At 35.1% G+C, this 19,667-nt stretch overlaps 1 protein-coding gene across 9 annotated transcripts; it reads left to right on the top strand.

Annotated features, from left to right (window-relative positions):
* Positions 1 to 5,168: 5,168 nt before the first annotated feature.
* Positions 5,169 to 18,198, top strand: LOC149780527 (uncharacterized). 9 transcript variants are annotated; one of them, XM_089937533.1, is made up of 6 exons: positions 5,169 to 5,517; positions 12,675 to 12,725; positions 13,305 to 13,364; positions 14,384 to 14,443; positions 16,814 to 16,889; positions 17,431 to 18,198. In XM_089937533.1, the coding sequence occupies exons 1-6, from the start codon at positions 5,439 to 5,441 to the stop codon at positions 17,897 to 17,899; spliced, it is 795 nt and encodes a 264-aa protein (XP_089793659.1). In that variant the 5' UTR covers positions 5,169 to 5,438; the 3' UTR covers positions 17,900 to 18,198. The 9 variants fall into 9 exon arrangements, with proteins under 9 accessions (XP_089793659.1, XP_089793664.1, XP_089793663.1 ...); XM_089937532.1 differs by lacking the exon at positions 5,169 to 5,517 and adding an exon at positions 8,762 to 8,866; XM_089937534.1 differs by lacking the exon at positions 5,169 to 5,517 and adding an exon at positions 8,889 to 9,119.
* Positions 18,199 to 19,667: the final 1,469 nt, after the last annotated feature.

The following is a 19,667-nucleotide window of genomic DNA, read 5'->3' as shown; positions in this document are numbered from 1 at the left end:
AAGGGTATTTCTTGTGACAGCTTTTTATATTGGCATTGACCTGAGTGTCAATAATCGAAATATATTTAACACATTCATTCAAGGTAAATACATATTAGTGTCAATAATAGAAACATGTTTAACACATTCATACAAGGTAAATAATTATATATTGAGTCTGTGGCAGCAGATTGTTCTAGTTTTTCAAATGGACTGCTACCACTTGTTTCGTTTGTTAACCATATGCGAGCAACCTTACGTCAAAAAAGAGTATTTCATTTTCATAATACTGTGTGAATATACAATGCATCAACTCCGAAATGAGCCTGACTTTTATTATGTCTATTTGTATGAATATATGTATGTATGTATGTATGTATGTATGTATGTATGTATGTATGTATGTATGTGCTGGGTCTGGCAGAAAATCAGCACAATACTGATTATATAGTGCTGAACATAGGTAGCAGAAATAGTTAATTCAGTTAACCATGCCACAATACCCAGGACGACATTCCCCTCCAAACACAAGCAAATATGCACTATGAGAACACCAGATGCTACGTTGTTGTTATTATTGTTGTTGTTGTTCTTTTTGGATTTAACGCCATTTTTCAGCACAAGATGGACTATACATGGCGGAGAGTATAAAGTCTGGAGGAAGAACCAGGAAAACAGGAAAGAACCACCGACCCACGAGAAGCTACCGGCAAGCTTTCTTACATACCCACATTGGTCGAGCCCGAGACTCGAACCCACGCAGAGAGAGGTGAGATGGCAATGATCCGTAACGGTGATCGCGTTTGAGCACTCGGCCACTCGATTGCGAGCAATTACATTCACCGATTTACTCTTCTATGGCAGAAAAAGATAACTAAACGGGAAGTACAGTTCGTATCGAACCTGATGGATTTTCCGTAGATTGTTTTAATTATTTTTCAGTCACCTTCCGCAACGTTTAACATGAAGACAACGTGGAGGACCCGAATTCACCAATATCTTGTATTCATGAGAAAGGTTATTTACTAGTTTAAAAATGAATTAAATAAAAAAAAATAAACCTCCACTAATCTTGCACTTCCTTTTTATATATTTTTTTACAAATTGTTTGGCAATAAATGCTAATGATAACATTGTATTCTAGCTTATTATTTCTGGTGAATAGTTAGATGCACCATGCAAATTAGTCGGAATAACCTTCATTAGACTCTGATTACGTATCTGCTATAATTCTTGTTTGCCTATCGGTTGTTGGTTATGTCTCCTGACCAACGACGGCATGTTATTACAGTATGATGGAATATATTTCAGATCGCAATCTTTCTGTCCTGTAAGTGCCCTGCATTTGTAATTATCATCTCAAATAGTGTCTCATGCGGCTTTTCGTAAAATTCACGGCTTGAATTTAAATGTTGGACAGGTATGTTATCTTTCCAGGGATTTAAAAAAAAATAGCATAACACTTGACAGGCCAGGTGCCTAGCATGCGTCGAACCTGAAATGTCATGTTCCTTGGCTTTTGTTTCAATCTCTAATCACCTTCATCAAATTAATGCAACATTACTTGCAATAATAAAACAATAATCAGAAGACTGGTTTTATTTTCATTTGAATATCTGTAAGCACAGTTGTATATTGAGTGAATCGCATTGCTATTTCAGCTCCTATAGTAACCCAATGAAAACACCATCAGATTAAAAATTTAAAAAAAACTTTCAATTTCTGAATGATCAAGGTGAAATATATATTGCATAGCATAGCCCAACCTTGATGCAAGAATCTATGTGGAGAAGGCCATATGTCCCGTTGCATTTTTACACGTTTTTGAAACACGTGGTTTCAATTCCACACCTAAGGAATGAGGTGTATATATCGATAATGGGTTTTCCAAATCAGGTCTGTGAAAGGACTGAAATTTTATCAGTAAAATATTGCCTCCATTTTTCTCAATTAAAAATAGCATAATTCTAAAAAGATTCATTTTACTAAACTTTTACTTCTCATTATCAAACCAACCATGGTCATCCAAACCTATACAAAATCTTTCTTACATATTCTTATATATAATTCTAATGTTGCAATCGTCAACTGACCACCAACAGAGCCTTTCGACTTTCGGGCTCATTATTATGCATTAAAAATCAAAACAAAAATTGTTCTGATGACTTCATCGCGAACTTTCGGAGGATATCCTTGATTTAAGTTGTGACCTGAGGTTAGGAATTATATTATAATTAGTATCGTGAATCATGTAAGGCCTCTCCAACAAACACTAGATATATATACTTCCTGTATTCGAGGGTCATCCTGACCTCCGGTTGGTAGATCCAGTGCTGGAGTTTCCATCTGATATAGGATCTCTCTCTCTCTCCACTTATGTTTACCCCTTGAGAATGATATGTGAGAGTTACAGTGAATAGCAGCAATCCTCACATACGAAAATAGGGTGACAGGGTGCATTAGAACGAGAGATGTACCATGAAAATAGGACTACGGTGAGCAGAAAGACGATTGATGTACCATGAAAATAGGGCCACGGATTACAGTAAGACGAGAGATGTACCATGTAAATAGGGCCACGGATTGCAATAAGACGAATGATGTACCATGTAAATGGCGTTATTCCGGTATATCTGGTTTAAGTCAACAGCGTCAACTTTAGCATGTTTACAGCATGGCAATTCTCGTTCACTGCACCATCGTAATATATATCTTGTTCATGAAGTGAGCTATTTCATGCAACTAGGAATATCCATATTAGTTATATGCACTTGTTGTGCTTAAAATGCCCCAGTTTTAATTCACAGATAAGTAGACTTATCTCGCCAGACGTGATTTGAACGTTCATTCATGCGGAGCACATGTTGTGTATTACCGCTACGATGTGTTGTCGACGGATGTTGGAAGAAACGTACTTTGACATTTTGATCACACGGCTTATCTACTTACATCTTAAATGTATGACGAATTGTGTACTTGCAATTTATTTGTAATCATTCGTGTGGAATTAATTCTTTAGCGTGTCTCGTATTCTTGGGTCTTCATGTTCATACGATTATGTCACTTTCAGCATATAATGTTTGATGCGTGATTTTTTGATCGGTCAGTAATTCTTTCTTGCCCGATGATCGCAAGTGCTAAATTCTGATTGGTCAATAATAATAGTATAAAAAGAGGTCAGCGTTCACGACCTTTGTAAGTATGGGCGAAAGCGTCTATATTTTAAATGATGATGATGGTAACGACCTTTGTCATTTCCTAGTCTTTGTCGAAGGCGCTAAATACAAAATGGCTCAACCAATCTTGACTCAATACTAACCGTATTAACCCTGCATATAAGAAATAACAAGAAACACACGAGTATTTTGTCTTTATTCCTAATTAGTTGATTGACACACTGCATTCTCAAGCACTTGCATGCTTCAGCTCTGTACATCTATACTTTAAGTACTTTCAGTTAGAAAAGCATATGTAATTACTTGCTGCTTCCTGTTAGTCATAACTTATGTTAACAAGCTTTATGAACAAATGTGTGTTCTACTAACAGATTCAGCTTAAACTAACATCACTTTAGTTCATAATATATTGCATTTCATAATGTTAGTCACACTATAATTTCACAAACTTTTCCTATAAGTCACCTGAGTGATTTGGCTGATATTTTCTGTCATTAAATAATGTTACCTTCATTTGACGCATATGTTCATTAAGTGCACCCTTAGAATAAGATCTTTCCCATAGAATACGATAGTATATCCTCAAGTGAACCAAAAGCTGATGACAACACGGACCCTTTCTGAATCCGCCACCCGTCCATGAGGGACGAAGTGACAATAGGGCCACGGGTTGCAGTAAGACGAGATATGTACCATTTAAATAGGGCCACAGATTTCAGTAAGACTAATTATGTACCATGTAAATAGGGCCACAGATTGCAGTAAGACTAGAGATGTACCATGAAAATAGGGTGGCAGGGTACATTAGGACGAGAGATGTACCATGAAAATGGGACCGCGGATAGAAGAAAGACGAATTATGTACCATGTAAATAGGGCCACTGAATGCAGTAAGACGAGAGATGTAGCATGAAAATAGGGTGACAGGGTACATTAGGACGAGAGATGTACCATGAAAATAGGACCACGTGGTGCAGTAAAACTAGATGTAACATGATTACAGACAAAAGGAGTGAAACTGAACATTGCACCGTGCTTCAAATATTTAGGAGAACATTCACTAACCATATTTTTGGGGCACATTGTATTCTAATTTACTAATTGGCTTTTACTGGGTTAAAGTCGATAAACAAACGCCTTGTATTTCGTCAAACATATGATAAATGCAGTCTGCTATAATTAGATAAACATGGCTACTTCTTCTACATGACTAGGTGGCAAGTTAAAACCAATGTCAAAGTTATTATTTATTGAACTCATACTAACTCACCAGCTGTTCAAGACAGATTATAATATTTAAAATACTGGTTTCAAAGTTTCTAGAAATGGAATCAGTTTCGCTTAGATGATAAAGTTTGAAGTAATGAATTTCATTGAGCGTTTTAAATGTGTTTTGGTGTAAATTTAGATTTTACGTAGACCTAGATTCACCTCTTTCATTTTATCCCTCTCCCTCTCCGTATTAACCTAGTTCGTTAAAATTCAATACCAACATAAAGTCATAAAATGTAAAAATAACACTTTTATAGTTTATACATGGACTATATAAGGATATGCAGTAATAGATTTGAAATGATATAATGCTTACATTAAAACATAATCAGCATAGCTTAAACCTAACGCGTGTTGTCATCTCTTAGTCTATATATGTATTTATATATATATATATATATATATATATATATATATATATATATATATATATATATATATGTGTGTGTGTGTGTGTGTGTGTGTGTGTGTGTCCTAAAGTATTGTAATCGGATATGACATACACTGAATATAACAAAATCGTGCAAGTTTGAGGAAAAGCATTGTCACGATACGCATGACTATTTGTATTAAAGTCGTGTTTCATAGTCTTAGTAAAATAACTTGTCAGTATCTGACGTGTTACATAATTTTAAGTCACGATAAGACCAAGTTGCCACGTGACTTTCAACAGTATAGAAAAACTAAAACAACTATAATCGATGTATCGATGTATCGAAATATAAGTTATATCATGTGTTACTACTATAGTCTATTCTGTAACGAGGTTCTTTCGGTTCTCAGATACATTTACGTACAAATTGTTTCTCTACCCATGTGTATTTGTGCAAGGACGGGTTTTAATTTTTTGTTAATACTCTGTTTCTAAAATTCAACCCACTAATGATCCATCTAAAGAGGATTACATAATAGGAAGTCATGTGACCAAGAACTTGTCACGAGTGAAACACTTTAATAAACTTGAGAGAATTATAATCGGAACACAGAATATAAATCGGATTCTGCAACACCATGAAGTTAAAAAGGATGGATTTTCGTCTGTTCACCAGTCTACTTCTTCTTGTCCTTTTCATAGTCCCAGTTAAATCAGGTAAGCTCACTATAGTCTTGTAGAATGGTTTGCTGTTCTCGTAGCTAATCGTAACAAACGTACATCAGTAGAATGTAGAATTAAAGAGCTACATATGGTTCCTTACGTGTGCAGTAAACTCAAGAGATATTTTTACCAAAGCGTACGTATATCTAAAGATCTAAATGACAATTGTAACAATTGTAGAGGAACTACCCCGTTATGGATTTTGGGAAAATTATATATGGACAAGATAAATATATGTTTCTTGGCTAAAGGTAAATTGTGCAACAATGAAAATATGCTATTATCTTTCCGTCTCAGGCATACACACACCCGCGAGTGAGCGCGCACAAGAAGACAAGAAGAATTGTCCATTGTATAAAATAGATATGTACGTCATTTTTACCACCTTCAGCTAGTGTACTCCTTGATTTTTTTATCCTCCTTTCCTTATCTTTCTTCTTAATGTGTAATGTAAACGACACAAAAACCAGTTTGAGATTTTTAGAGGCAACAATAGTTTCATGTCACATCTTGCTTTGTTAAAAAAAAAGATTTATAGCAATACGTAATGGTTTGTACAAGGTGACAAGATCCAAGCAAACATTAATAAAGAGTTTGTACAAAAATCCAACAAATTGTCAATAATTGGAGAAAGAAATCCGGACAACAGCTTTATATCCGTCTATGTATGGTAATGAACATGAAATTTATTCATATAAAATGTATGAAAATCATACAGCCCTTTCTAACGCATTGATGTTTCATCTTCAGACAAGCTGTAACATAAGCAATTTTACCGGGAGCAAACTATGATGCAATAAACAAAATCTAGACACAGGGACGAAAATGACTTTCATTAACTTGGCGTTGAGTTGATGAGGTCTGCTTGAAAAATGTCACGTTAGGAAAGTACTCCCAAACATAAAAGTGTATTGTGGCATCTTGGTTTTAATTAAATTTAGAAAGATACAAATGTATATGTATTTCATGATTCAGTTTAGCATGAATGGGATTTTACTGCGTTTCAAATGATCTGGAGATGTCGCCGTTATATTTTGATGTAGACAATATCATTTGCACTCTGAATATGTGAATGAATGTAAATATCCGTTATGTGTCTTGATATTGTGATTGGCATATGTTAAGTCTGCATTATTTTGGACTGAATAAAACTCGTTATTGTGATTGGGATATCTTAAGTTTGCATTATTAAGGACTGACCTAAACACCATATTGTGATTGGGATATCTTCAGTTGGCATTATTTTGGACTGACCAAAACTCGACATTGCGATTCATGTCTTAAGTTTGCACGATTTTGTACTGACCATAAATTTGTTTAACTTGTATCTTTTGGTAATTATTCATTAAACACAATTTCACACTAATGGTTGCTACGTATGCTTGCACTTTCTTATAATTAGCCATCTATATTCCAGTACTATCGCATTTATACAAATTCCATTCATACAAATAATCTATATTTATGTATGGTCCGACATTTATTTCACTACACTACATGTCACTAGTCAATCCCTAAAAGCCCAGATTACTCACCACAGCACGGGTCATTTATACTTCTACATTTTCAGCATTTCTACATTTCTTTGAACTCAAAATACAGAAAGTCTAAAAGAAGCCTGTACAATATTACAAATATAAAAAACGTGATAAACTGCCACAGATTATGTCATCCGGAGACTTTATACAAATATAAAAGGGCTTGGACCAGATTTATATTCGAGTCATTACAGTCTGTAATTTGATTTTACCGCCGGACTGGATAAAATGCTACTGATGTGTTTCGATCAATGTCCGAGGCAAAACCGTAAAGTGTTCCGTGATATAATTTAACCAGAACTATTGTCATGGGATTCGATGTACCACCTCTTGGATTAAGATTAGTTTAACAGCGTACAGAGCATGCGAAGCTGTCATGGAAAAAATGTAATCGAGGTAATTGAATCATGACATATAGGTGACTCTAGCATACTTTTCTACCGGATGTATTCAACGTCAGCAGATCCCATTGAGATACAGTGATGCATAATCATTCGGCAGTGCGTATAAAAGTAACATAAACCACACATAAGGGTTACCGATGGGTGTAAGAACGTACAAAATGTCATACCTACAAGAAGTATAACACAGTTTGTCTCTTGCAGAATCACTGCTTATATATAGCCAACATATATATATATATATATATATATATATATATATATATATATATATATATATATATATATATATATATATATATATATATATATACGAATGATTAAATGAGCATGGTTATATGTATTTATCGATGTGTATATTTTACGTAATCACTCACAAAGAAAACAATCCGCTCCAGTGGCCTACATGGTTAGAGTATCCGCTTCAGATGCGGGAAGGTCGTGGGTTCGAACCCTGGTGGAGTCATAACAACGATTTCTAACAAAAATTGTACTTGCAACTGCCTCGCTTAGCGCTCAGCATTAAGATGTTGGTGTTAGGACTGGTCGACCTGGTCTCAAGATAATATGACTCGGTGTAACATTTCCCCCAGTGCTGGACACCGCTATAAACTGCCACACTGCAAGAATCGTAGCGATACGACTCAAATTGTTAAAGCTACATTAAAAACACAAACGCATTAAAAAGTAAACAAAGTTCACTTTCTGTTTATTCTTCATTTCCTTGAGAATTCTTGATCATGTTAAATATGTATCCAACATACTATTTTGTGTTAATGATTATAATGCTTATAAAAAAATATACAAATGTTATGTTGGAGTAACTTAGACTTTGATTATATATCTGCTATTCTGATTAGCATGTTGTGTTTTGGTTATTTCCCCTGATCAAGGACGGTATGCTAGTATGAATGACAGGATAGTTCGTTTAATCTTTGTTTACTGTAAAAAAGTCCATTGAATCAGTTTCATGTTTTGTTTCCATTCCAATTTGTAATGATACGGATCTTATCCTCGTCGCAAGCCATGAACAATCTGCTACTCTCCCATACCAGCCGTGGCTGCTTGCGTGATTTCCTCGTTTCTTATGAACATGAATAAACCTTTACATATCATTGCCATCACTCCTTATTCCGCTTGGGTTCGAATCTCGTGTTCAGATACTGTGGGTATTTGAAAAAGCTTTTTAGTCACTTCCCGTGCGTCGATGGTTGTTATTTGGGTTTTTCCGGATTCTTTCTCCACTAGCAGCCATATTTAGTCAACCATGTGCTGAACACCGGCGTGAAACCCAAAAATAGTAAGTGAACGTGACGATGTACGCAAGAGAGGATACAATACAAGCTTTGTCGGTTCACGGAGATATTTACGTCACGCATCACTCCTACACACTTGAATATTCTGGTAAGGCCGGGTTTACTATTTAAAATTTAATTCAATAATGACTCGGTAATAGCTGACACCGGTTAAAGAATATCAAGGCAGTTAATCAGTAACCTGTTACGTGTGTAACATTTTAATAAGGCTAAACGAATTAGTATCCGTAATAGAGAACAGAAATCAGATTATGTTACAGCAATGAAGCTCGGAAGGATGGATTTTCCGGTATGGACCAGTCTCCTGCTTCTTATCTTTTTCATATTCCCACTGAAGTCAGGTAAGCTCACACTTCAATTGTAGAATTATTTGCTGTTTTCGTCGTTAATCGTGACAAACGCACATAAGTAGGAAGTGGAATTAAAGATCTCCAAATGGCTCCGTAAAGTGTATCTACAAGCAATGGATAGTTTTATGGAACGAACGCGTGTCAACAAAGACTTAAATGACAAGTGTGAAGGAATTGTCCTGTTATCAGTTCGGAAAAGTATGTATGGATAAAGAGCAGACAGATATTGCCACAAGTGTTCTTCTGCGTGCTCATGCGCGGACGATCGCAATTGTATGCGTTTGAGACAGGTCGATTATCAGGCATCCTTTGAAGTAGAGTACAGTTGTAACCATGCAACAACTTTACCTAGACTGACGTCCCTTTTAATAGTAAATGTAGGATTTAATGCTGATTCATATGTGTCGAAGTTTATGGTGTAAAATACTAAACTGAGGTTTGCTGCTAGTATGATAATTGCTGGCTTTTTGATTGGATTACACAAACGTTTTAGGAGATTCTTCTTGTTTTGTTGGTGGTAGGGGTAACTAGAAAGATCAGGAGAATTTTCTGAATATCGTCAGGAAGAGAGCCCCAACATACATTCCTTGATTCGGAAAATGACGTCTGAAAAATCTTAAGTCTGGTAGGGATTGATGTGATGCTGCCACGGTTACGCACCTTACCTAGATGCCACGTAACTCATTTGCGGAAGAAGGTCACATCAATTGTAAAGTACGAGATTATTTATATTCGAATACATTATGAATAATCGCATCTCCAAGTGGTTTCGTATAGTGTCCATTGGAATTTTTACTTTTTATATTTCTGAATTTGTTAATGAGAAATTTTCTCAGACTTCACAAACGAAATCGAACATTTGATGTAGGAATAGTCTCAACAGTATAGCTAGAGGTTTCTAGTGAATGAATGATCAAACCAATATCTTGTTGCTATCATGTTGTTATTGTTATTGTTGTTGTTGTTGTTGTTATGGGGTTAACGCCATCTGTCAGCACAAGATATGTAATACTTGGCTGCCAGTATAACTGGTGGAGTGGAGGAAGAACCCAGGAAAACCCCGAGAAGAACCACCAACCCACGAGAATCTACTGGAAAAAGCTTTCTCACGTTCCCACGTTTGCTGAGCCCTAGACGCGAACCCATGCAGAAAGAGGTGAGATTGCAGTGATCTGTAACTATGAGCGCTTGGGACCACTAGGCCACTCGGGCATCTACTCTCGACAAATATGATTAGCCCATTTAGCCCCGACCAATATGACTAGCCCATTTAGCCCGACCAATTTGACTAGCCCATTTACCCCCGATCAATAAGACTAGCCCATTTAGCAGTGGAATATTAGTCTATCAATTTTAAGAGTAAGCAATTCCAATTATCAAATAAAAACTTCCAAAAGGAAAAACCACTGTGCCTGTTTGTAATTAATAACATGTTGGTTTATACCGTATTAAAAGGAATAATCCAGTTTTTGCCCATGTATTTAGTTTCTCAAAAACATTATTCATAATCCTTTCTATACACAGGTTTCACATGATTTATTCAACAATATTTGCGAAGTCAGATAAATTTCTTCACCTATATTTCTTAACAGTTCATGACTATTAAAAGATTGGTTAGGCGGCTTTCTTTAGATTAGTTCACACATCTATAATTGTTAACCGATCTATATTGATGACAGAAATACCACATTGATTTCTAAGTTACGAAATGAGGTTACTGTTTATTGGTATTGTCTAAACGAGTAACGCAGTACAAATAGTAGTTCAGCGGCACACGATTTTACAGACCACTCGTTGAAAACAGAGGCGCGATCTGTAAGTCTAAGTGTATGTAATAGGTTCGATGTGTTTTGTACAATATACTTTGTGTAAAATGTACTTGTTGTCCCATAGTTTTGGAATATAGTCGAGGATTTAGGATTTGACAAAAAAGAAATTTTCATCCAGTTTTAAAATAAATGTTGGTTTAGTTGTTTTTTATAAAAAATAAATCGTGTCTCTATTGTTCAGATTATTACATTTTTGACAATGGTTCATTCGATGGAGTTAATTGCAAAAAGCCACTGAAGGAGCTTTACTTACTGATGATAATATTCGCAAACATCAAAGTGTACATAGATATCTAGATTGTGACAACCATGGTATTATAAATAATAATCCATATCCGCTACGGTATTATAAATGATAATCCATATCCGCTACGGTATTATAAATAATAATCCAGATCCACTACGGTATTATAAATAATACTGCAGAAGGCTTGCTTTAAACTGTAATGACTCTGACACCCCAGTCAGTAATGCTGACACTCTAGATACACAGAAAAACTCAAGGTTGAATAGCTAATGATTTTATAAATTATAAAAAATCCATGCGAATAATTTCATGGACATAAATCTTCAATTTCAATTTCAATAACAATTCGAACTATGTTCAATATTATTTAGACGTAATAATGGCCTGGACAACCAAATGCCACTACATTTACTTCATCACATGGAAGTTAATGTCCTGTTGTGAGAGAGTCTCCGTGCAGTACTTAGGCCCTGGTACTCATCTGTTTTGATTTCTCTTATTTCCTCCTTCATTCTTCCTTCCATCTTGTTGTCCCGATTTCTTCTATCATCCTAGAATCTTTCAGTGCCGTCTCTCACGAGCACCCTGTTAGCTTCGATTAGAAGCCTTGTTTCACCCAGTTCAAATTCCTTTCTTTTTAGTAGTTAATTCTCGGAGTGGCTCACAGCTAAAACTCCTTGTACAACAAAGACTTCCCGGTCTGCCTCCGATGATACTTCTCTACCATTTGGGAGCTAACAGCGCATTAACGTCTCCATGTGCGCGTACAACTAAGAATTACGCATTATTTTTCAACCTAAAACATAAGTTCCTACCACTGGAAGATTTAGTTTTTCTCATTCCTATATATGGTCGACACTCCTATCGTTTGATTTTGCTTCCCACCTTGGTCCAGGTTTCTTAACACCTTCGGGGGTATCCGACCTGACTATGCCCATTCAGCAATAGCCCTGCTCTACAAATGGTTAAATACCTTTGAAGCCAATTCAAATGCAGAATAACGTATCTCTTAGGTAAGACGTTCACCTCACATGCTATGGTTTCTGCAAAATTCTTCCCTTCCGTTCATTACCTAGACTTTAATTCAGTTTAAAATATACGAATAACGTAACATTTTATCATATTCAGTTTTGCGTAAATTAGAAGTTAGCGGATTAAACAGCTTTAGTGACTCTGATGGTTATATTTTGAGGTAGACCATATCATTTGCATGCTATATGAATTAATATAAATAAAGTTTCTGTGTCTCTATATTGTGATAGCGTAAGACGTTATTTATTGCCAAGAGTGTGACTTATGCTTTACAATGGCTAAGTCTGGTAATATTGTGTTCAGTTTTATATGTCTCATGCTATAGAAGATTTTGTGCTGCTGACATTAATGTGTTTTATTTTTCTATCAGATTATTTATGATCGTACCGATTGGCATACAATTTTATCGTTTCGAAAAAACCTCTATTTTTGTAACAGAGTCTTCTGCCAATTCCAAAGAGCGAAGAGAAAAGTCTGACCATCAGAAAGGTAAGAGGTTAGCACACACCAGCATATCAGCACATGTTAACATCCTTTAACCATCTCCGAAGTTTGTATGATTTTGGTCTGAAGGTTGCATTATTTGCTACGGAACAATTTGTTTTACCTTTGTATTGTTTGTAGTTATTTATTAAATAGCATTTTGCACTGACAATACTTTTTTAAACTTGTATCTATCGGTAATTATTTGTAAAACATAATTTTACACTAATGGTTGCTATGTATGCTTGTGCTTTCTTATAATTAGCCATCTATATTTCGCAACAACGATTACTACGTATTTTTGCTTTGTCTTTTAATTGATATGTGTTTCAATAAAAACTCTCCTCAAGAAAGAGGTAAACAACTGATAAACAAGAAAAGATTTTGAACAATAATTTTATCTCCATTTGTGTATTGAACACTGTCTGACTCTTATTAACTTTTGCTATATCTTACTACTGAAACCTAAAGAGCTTGGTGTAATAAAAAAGCACGGGCCATCCTTCCATATAAATTTACAACATTTCAAATAGTTGTCCGTTGAAGATTTGTCCCTCCAAAGTTAAAATAATATTTTGATTACAGAATCTGGCGAAAATCACGAGGAAGATAACGAAGATAAGTCTGATGACGAATATGTGACAAGTAAGATGTTATCACACACTCTCAAATAATAACACATTAAAACTAAAAAATGTGTGGAGTCTACATTATTTCGATCTGGCGTTTGTATCAATTTGGACTGAATAGTATGTTATGATTATTAAGAGAGTAATATATAATTACTCAAAGCACGGGCCTAAGGAGAATTACTCAAGACATTATATTACGAGGTTTATTTTTTTTTTTTTATCATAATAATATTTTAATTAAATCAATATTTGTTTCATGTCGGGATTCGAAGATTGGTCCTCTGCTGCGAGATAAGACAACTATCGCCTGCCTGCACGTTCCAGCGTAAATACTACTACGGCTATCGAGACATCACCAAAAAATGATGCCCTTTAACCGCTCATATATACTCAAGAACCTACAGACACTCTCGAAACTTATATATACATGTCAAGAAACCTTGGCACTGGCGAGGTTAGGTTATGATTATTAAGAGAGTAATATATAATTACTCAAAGCACGGGCCTAAGGAGAATTACTCAAGACATTATATTACGAGGTTTATTTTTTTTTTATCATAATAATATTTTAATTAAATCAATATTTGTTTCATGTCGGGATTCGAAGATTGGTCCTCTGCTGCGAGATAAGACAACTATCGCCTGCCTGCACGTTCCAGCGTAAATACTACTACGGCTATCGAGACATCACCAAAAAATGATGCCCTTTAACCGCTCATATATACTCAAGAACGTACAGACACTCTCGAAACTTATATATACATGTCAAGAAACCTTGGCACTGGCGAGGTTAGGTTATGATTATTAAGAGAGTAATATATAATTACTCAAAGCACGGGCCTAAGGAGAATTACTCAAGACATCATATTACGAGGTTTATTTTTTTTTTATCATAATAATATTTTAATTAAATCAATATTTGTTTCATGTCGGGATTCGAACATTGGTCCTCTGCTGCGAGATAAGACAACTATCAAATAGTTGTCCGTTGAAGATTTGTCCCTCCAAAGTTAAATAATATTTTGATTACAGAATCTGGCGAAAATCACGAGGAAGATAACGAAGATAAGTCTGATAACGAATATGTGACAAGTAAGATGTTATCACACACTCTCAAATAATAACACATTAAAAGTAAAAAATGTGTGGAGTCTACATTATTTCGATCTGGCGTTTGTATCAATTTGGACTGAATAGTATGTGTTATACTTGCATTTTTATGCAATTATTTTTGAAACGGCATTTCGCTACAATAATTATTATAAATGCTTGCAATGTCTTGCACTTAATCTATCTCTATCTCCCAAGAAGAAAGAATTTCAGAAATTCCAGGAGAAAAAATTATACACATGCATATATCCTGTTCCTAATATAGCTCTGTGTATATGGTTCAAAATCTGACTTTCATTTACCATATATATATATATATATATATATATATATATATATATATATATATATATATATATATATATATCTCACTACTGACGCTTAAACAAGATGAGAATAATAACAAAGCACTTGGCAACCGTGATTAGCAATTTACATTTCAAATAAAACGACATTGGTTGAAACTGACAATCTAAAATTCCACAAAAGAATTTAATACAGCAAAATAGCTTAAATATAAAAATAATATGCTGCCAGACAACATGCCATTTTCCTTACCAATTTGGAAAGACTATAATCTGATTCACATTCGAATTCTTATATGAATGCGTTTGAATGTACCAGTAGATAGGACAACATGCTACTGATATGTATTGATAAAAATATTTTGCAAAATCGTACAATTTCTAAAGTCATAATCTAAAAAAGATGTATCGTCATGCGATAGAAATGCCTTACTAGCGCACGCAACTTTGACTTATGACAGCTCTAGCAGGTGACTAGAAAACGAAATATGCAAGATTGTGACATTCAAGAGAATCATTGAAATATATCGATCCGGCTGGGAACATGCCAGACTATATGTCCTGGTTACGAACAGGCTTGATATTTTTCTCTTTCTCAGCCTGAGAGAGAGAAAGAGAGATCAGATACAAGAACACTCAAGAGAATTACCTATTTTCCATACACAGTGTAAAAGTGCGGAGTGCGGGTAGTCATATTTACCGCTATTCTACGCGAGTACCCCGTAGACATTTTTTCTCCTTCCTGTATCTTAGTTTCATAATTTGTAACACAAAATATTGTTTGAATGGTGGAAAGAATACAACCACTTGTTTTAATGTCGCTTATAAAGGACATTTGACAGGAGTGATATTATGGTTTGTAGACGATGACAAGGCAGATTCTCTCTTGAATAAAATGTACGAATGCATTCAGTTGTAAACGATTGGAGAAAAGATACCGGAAACCACCGTTGCAGTACTTGATGTTCACCAGAACATTTGACTCTCCAGATTTAAGATACAGTCTGTGACCGATTGGTTGGAACGTTTGAAACATACAAGAAGAAAGAATCATTAAACACATAAGAAGCCAGACTCTACGTGTCATATGTTGAATTCTTATCTGCTAACGGAAATGACATCAGTTTGGCTCTGAACAGATTAAGTATTTCATACTGCGTACTGAATTCAAAACCTTCACCTCTACCAGCGGTATCAGATCCAAGATGGGAGATCATCTTTTCTTAATCATCTCCCTAAACATTTATTTATTAGTCTCGTAAACAATGCAGCAATCAACGGAGTTATTGATAAAAACCCTTTTCAATTCCATCACCATGACTGCCGGGCGTTATGTAAAGTCTTTTGCACGTAACATTGCCAAAAGAAGTATTTTAAATCTTACTTGACGCTACCCAAAGCCACTGTACATAGACCTTAGTCAATAGCAAAAAATGTATTTCACACAAGAAATAGTTCGTGTTCTGTCCTCACGATTACAAAAGAATCAAAAGAATTTTACTTCAAAGAAGGAAAAACATGAAGACTTAGAATGGCTGTCTCTACAATCAAATAACCAATTATGCGAAACTGTTTAATGCCATAGAACCAGAATCAAACACGTGATGCGATTAAGACATCCATTTTCTACCTCTCATGAGAATATATCTGCCGTCCATCCCGATAAAATAACAGGTACAATATGGTCCAAGGGTGAATTCGAGATGCACGGGAACTGAGTCATGAAATATGTATATATATATATATATATATATATATATATATATATATATATATATATATATATATATATATAGTCGATGGCTACTGGATTTGACTATTTGCGATTTTTAATCACAAATACAACAGATATATATATAACCCTATAAAATGTCACTCATATTTATGTATCATTTAAAAGATTATCTCTCTCTCTGTATCCTAGCTACACGTTTCAATTATATACATATAATTTCTACTGACTAAATATTATATATTTAATATAATGTATATCATGTACTGCTCAATGCGACATGAAACCTGATTTTTCTTCTTCTATTATTTACAGTTGTCCTGAATGTCGCTCTACCTGTAGGGACTTTTGTGCTCTTGATCCTTCTTGCAGTTATCTCTTTTGACATCAGGTAAAACAATTGTTATTTGATAATTTTTGAATCATGATATTTCGAATTTGTTTAGCATTGGTTGTGAACTTGTATATTGGTCAAGTGTGTGTGTGTGTGTGTGTGTGTGTGTGTTGTCAGAGAGAGAGACAGAGAGAGACAGAGAGAGCAAATGCATGAGTGTAGACTGTTATGGATATTTCTACTATGTAAGTATATTTATCGAAATAACACGGTTAACTGTAATCAGTAGAACTGACTTTATTATTTCTGGAGGAATGTTTTTACAAAAATTATGATTTGTCTTGAAGAGATCCAATCACAGGTTTTAAGTAATATGATTCTCAATTGTTACTATTTTATTTTGTAATTTCATCATCCTGTAGTATATTTATGTAATGTTGAAAATCGCATGATTCAGCCTTTTATCATTCTGTCAATAATATTTTGACGTATCAATAAAAGTGAGCAAATTTTCTTTTGGAATCAGGCCTTCTCATAATTATTATACTTATTAAAATATACTTTTTTTACATGGTAACTTCCAATAATTCCTATACAGGAGGAAGGTGAAAGGTCTGATGGGACAATTTCGAGGAAACTGTGACAAAAGTCCTGAATTTTCAAACGCTTTGTACGGGATAAACGGTCCAGCTTTCGCAAACACTACCAACGATAAATCTGATAATTTGAAATATGCAATGCAGACAGGCCAAGAACACATACAGCCTGTAAACATTCAAACGGGAGTTTATGACTATCCTAAACCAGTTCACCGCGAGATATTTGGTGAACAGACAAATAAAATTCCATCAAACACAGTAGCAGTCTCTCCCCGGTCCATTTACCGTCCTGGGTACGAAGAAGTCGATGTAAAAGAGCCACATGAGCCGTACGACACAACATACCAGACACTCTGCGGCCAGCGTTACAACACTTCCTATGACCACATCATGGGACCTAAGGCGTCAATCATGACCACTCCACAGGCCAAGCTAGGCGGAACAGCATATGAAAACGCTGCCATTTGAGTTTTCAAGTGTAACTATTACCATTCTCAGATGCAACAGCGATGACAACGTCCACGTCAACGTCTAAATTAAAGAAACATATAACACAAACTACATAATTATTTAAAGCTTTACACGAACATATTGGCAACTTTTAACCAAAAGGTATAGATGATATAGTGACCCCATGATAAAATATGCAAAATGAAGAACAGGGAGAAGACATTACAGGGACCGATCATGTGACATTTTCTTTTTCACCAAGACATTTTTATTTTAATTAAGAATTTTTTAATAAAATTTATTGATGGATAGAATAATGTCTTTCTTTGCTAATCAAAGCCAGAAAGTTTAGTCAAGCTTATTTAAATCACGTTTTTTTCTCCACTAAACGCCATCTAGAGCACTTAAGGGATCGACCATTTGCCTTTCTTGTAATCCTAGATTACCTACTGTTTGTCGGATGTGACACGCTAAGTTCTCTAGGAGTCTGTCAAATCGTTACGTAGACACAGTGGAAGTGATCTCCAGTTTTATATGTAGTTTATTTTAAAAAATGACATATTTTAAGAAAAGAAAATATTCCAGGTGCTAAAGATTCAATTAGAAATGGCCGCCGCCTTCCGGGATTGCGTCAGTTTTACAAATGGTTAGATGCATCGTTCACACATTTTTGGTTCATAAGTTATACAACAGTTCCTCGTAATTTGCTATTGACTTGAGTAATACAAAGCTTAACTGGAAAGTCATTTAATTGAACATTATTTACTACAAAGTTGGATACTCTTGTTAAACCTTCGAGATCTGTCAGTGATAAACGTCGGAGAGGAATATACCCTAATACCAATGAACATGTTCCTACATTGGTATATCCTTAGAACTCAAAAACAAAACGCGTCTCGTATGCATTAAATGTATGTGTGTGTGATTTTGATTTTTAATGTTGGTTTAACGATTTGAGTCATACAGTAAAGGCATTTTATAGTGATGTCTAGCACTGGGACATCATGCTGCAGATATGTCGCATCACCTCCCACCCAGTCATGATATCCTAACACCAGGTTGACCAGTCCTTACACTAACCTCATATTGTTGAGCGCCAAGCGAGGCAGCTCCATGTACCATTTTTATAAGTCTTTGGTACCTGCGACCTCCCACATCCGAGGCAGACGCTCTAGCCACTTAGGCTATTGGGGAGGTCTCATCACTTGTAATATTTGATCAGGAGGCTTTTGATTAAGCTTGGCTTTCAACGTAAGTTTATTTCCGAGTAAACATCGGCAAGCACTAAGAAAAATGTTTTAGTGTTTCAATCTCTTAAATCTACACGAAGGATGTTAGAGGCCTGTTTTTACATTCAGCATTCATAAACATTTGTATTTTACAGTTTTACTTCTCAAATTTGATATTTTTGCTTCGAAGCAATCTGACACCCAACCAGTTGTTATGTAAAGCCTTTCTGACACTAATTCGCAACATAATCAGTGATGATAAGCTTCTTACATTAATATTATAGTTAATTATACCATAATATAAGTATTATCACACATATATTCGATTGCAGATACATAATAACTTAAAAAGTATGCCGACCTCCTGTATTTTCCTGCATTGAAAATATGGCGTCCAATTCCTGAGAAGTTTGTCCTCGAAAGTAAGACAATTTTGAAAATTTGCGGCCTGATATATATCTTGTAAGCATGCATATAACTATGTGATCGTATTTGCATGTTGTAATTTCAACTAATTCATTCTGGTTGTTCTTTAGTACTATCGCGATAATATGTTG

Source organism: Sinohyriopsis cumingii, chromosome 16, assembly GCF_028554795.1.
Source record: "Sinohyriopsis cumingii isolate HCF-2022 chromosome 16, ASM2855479v2, whole genome shotgun sequence".
Taxonomy (NCBI): domain Eukaryota; kingdom Metazoa; phylum Mollusca; class Bivalvia; order Unionida; family Unionidae; genus Sinohyriopsis; species Sinohyriopsis cumingii.
This window is presented reverse-complemented; position numbering and strand designations above follow the sequence as displayed.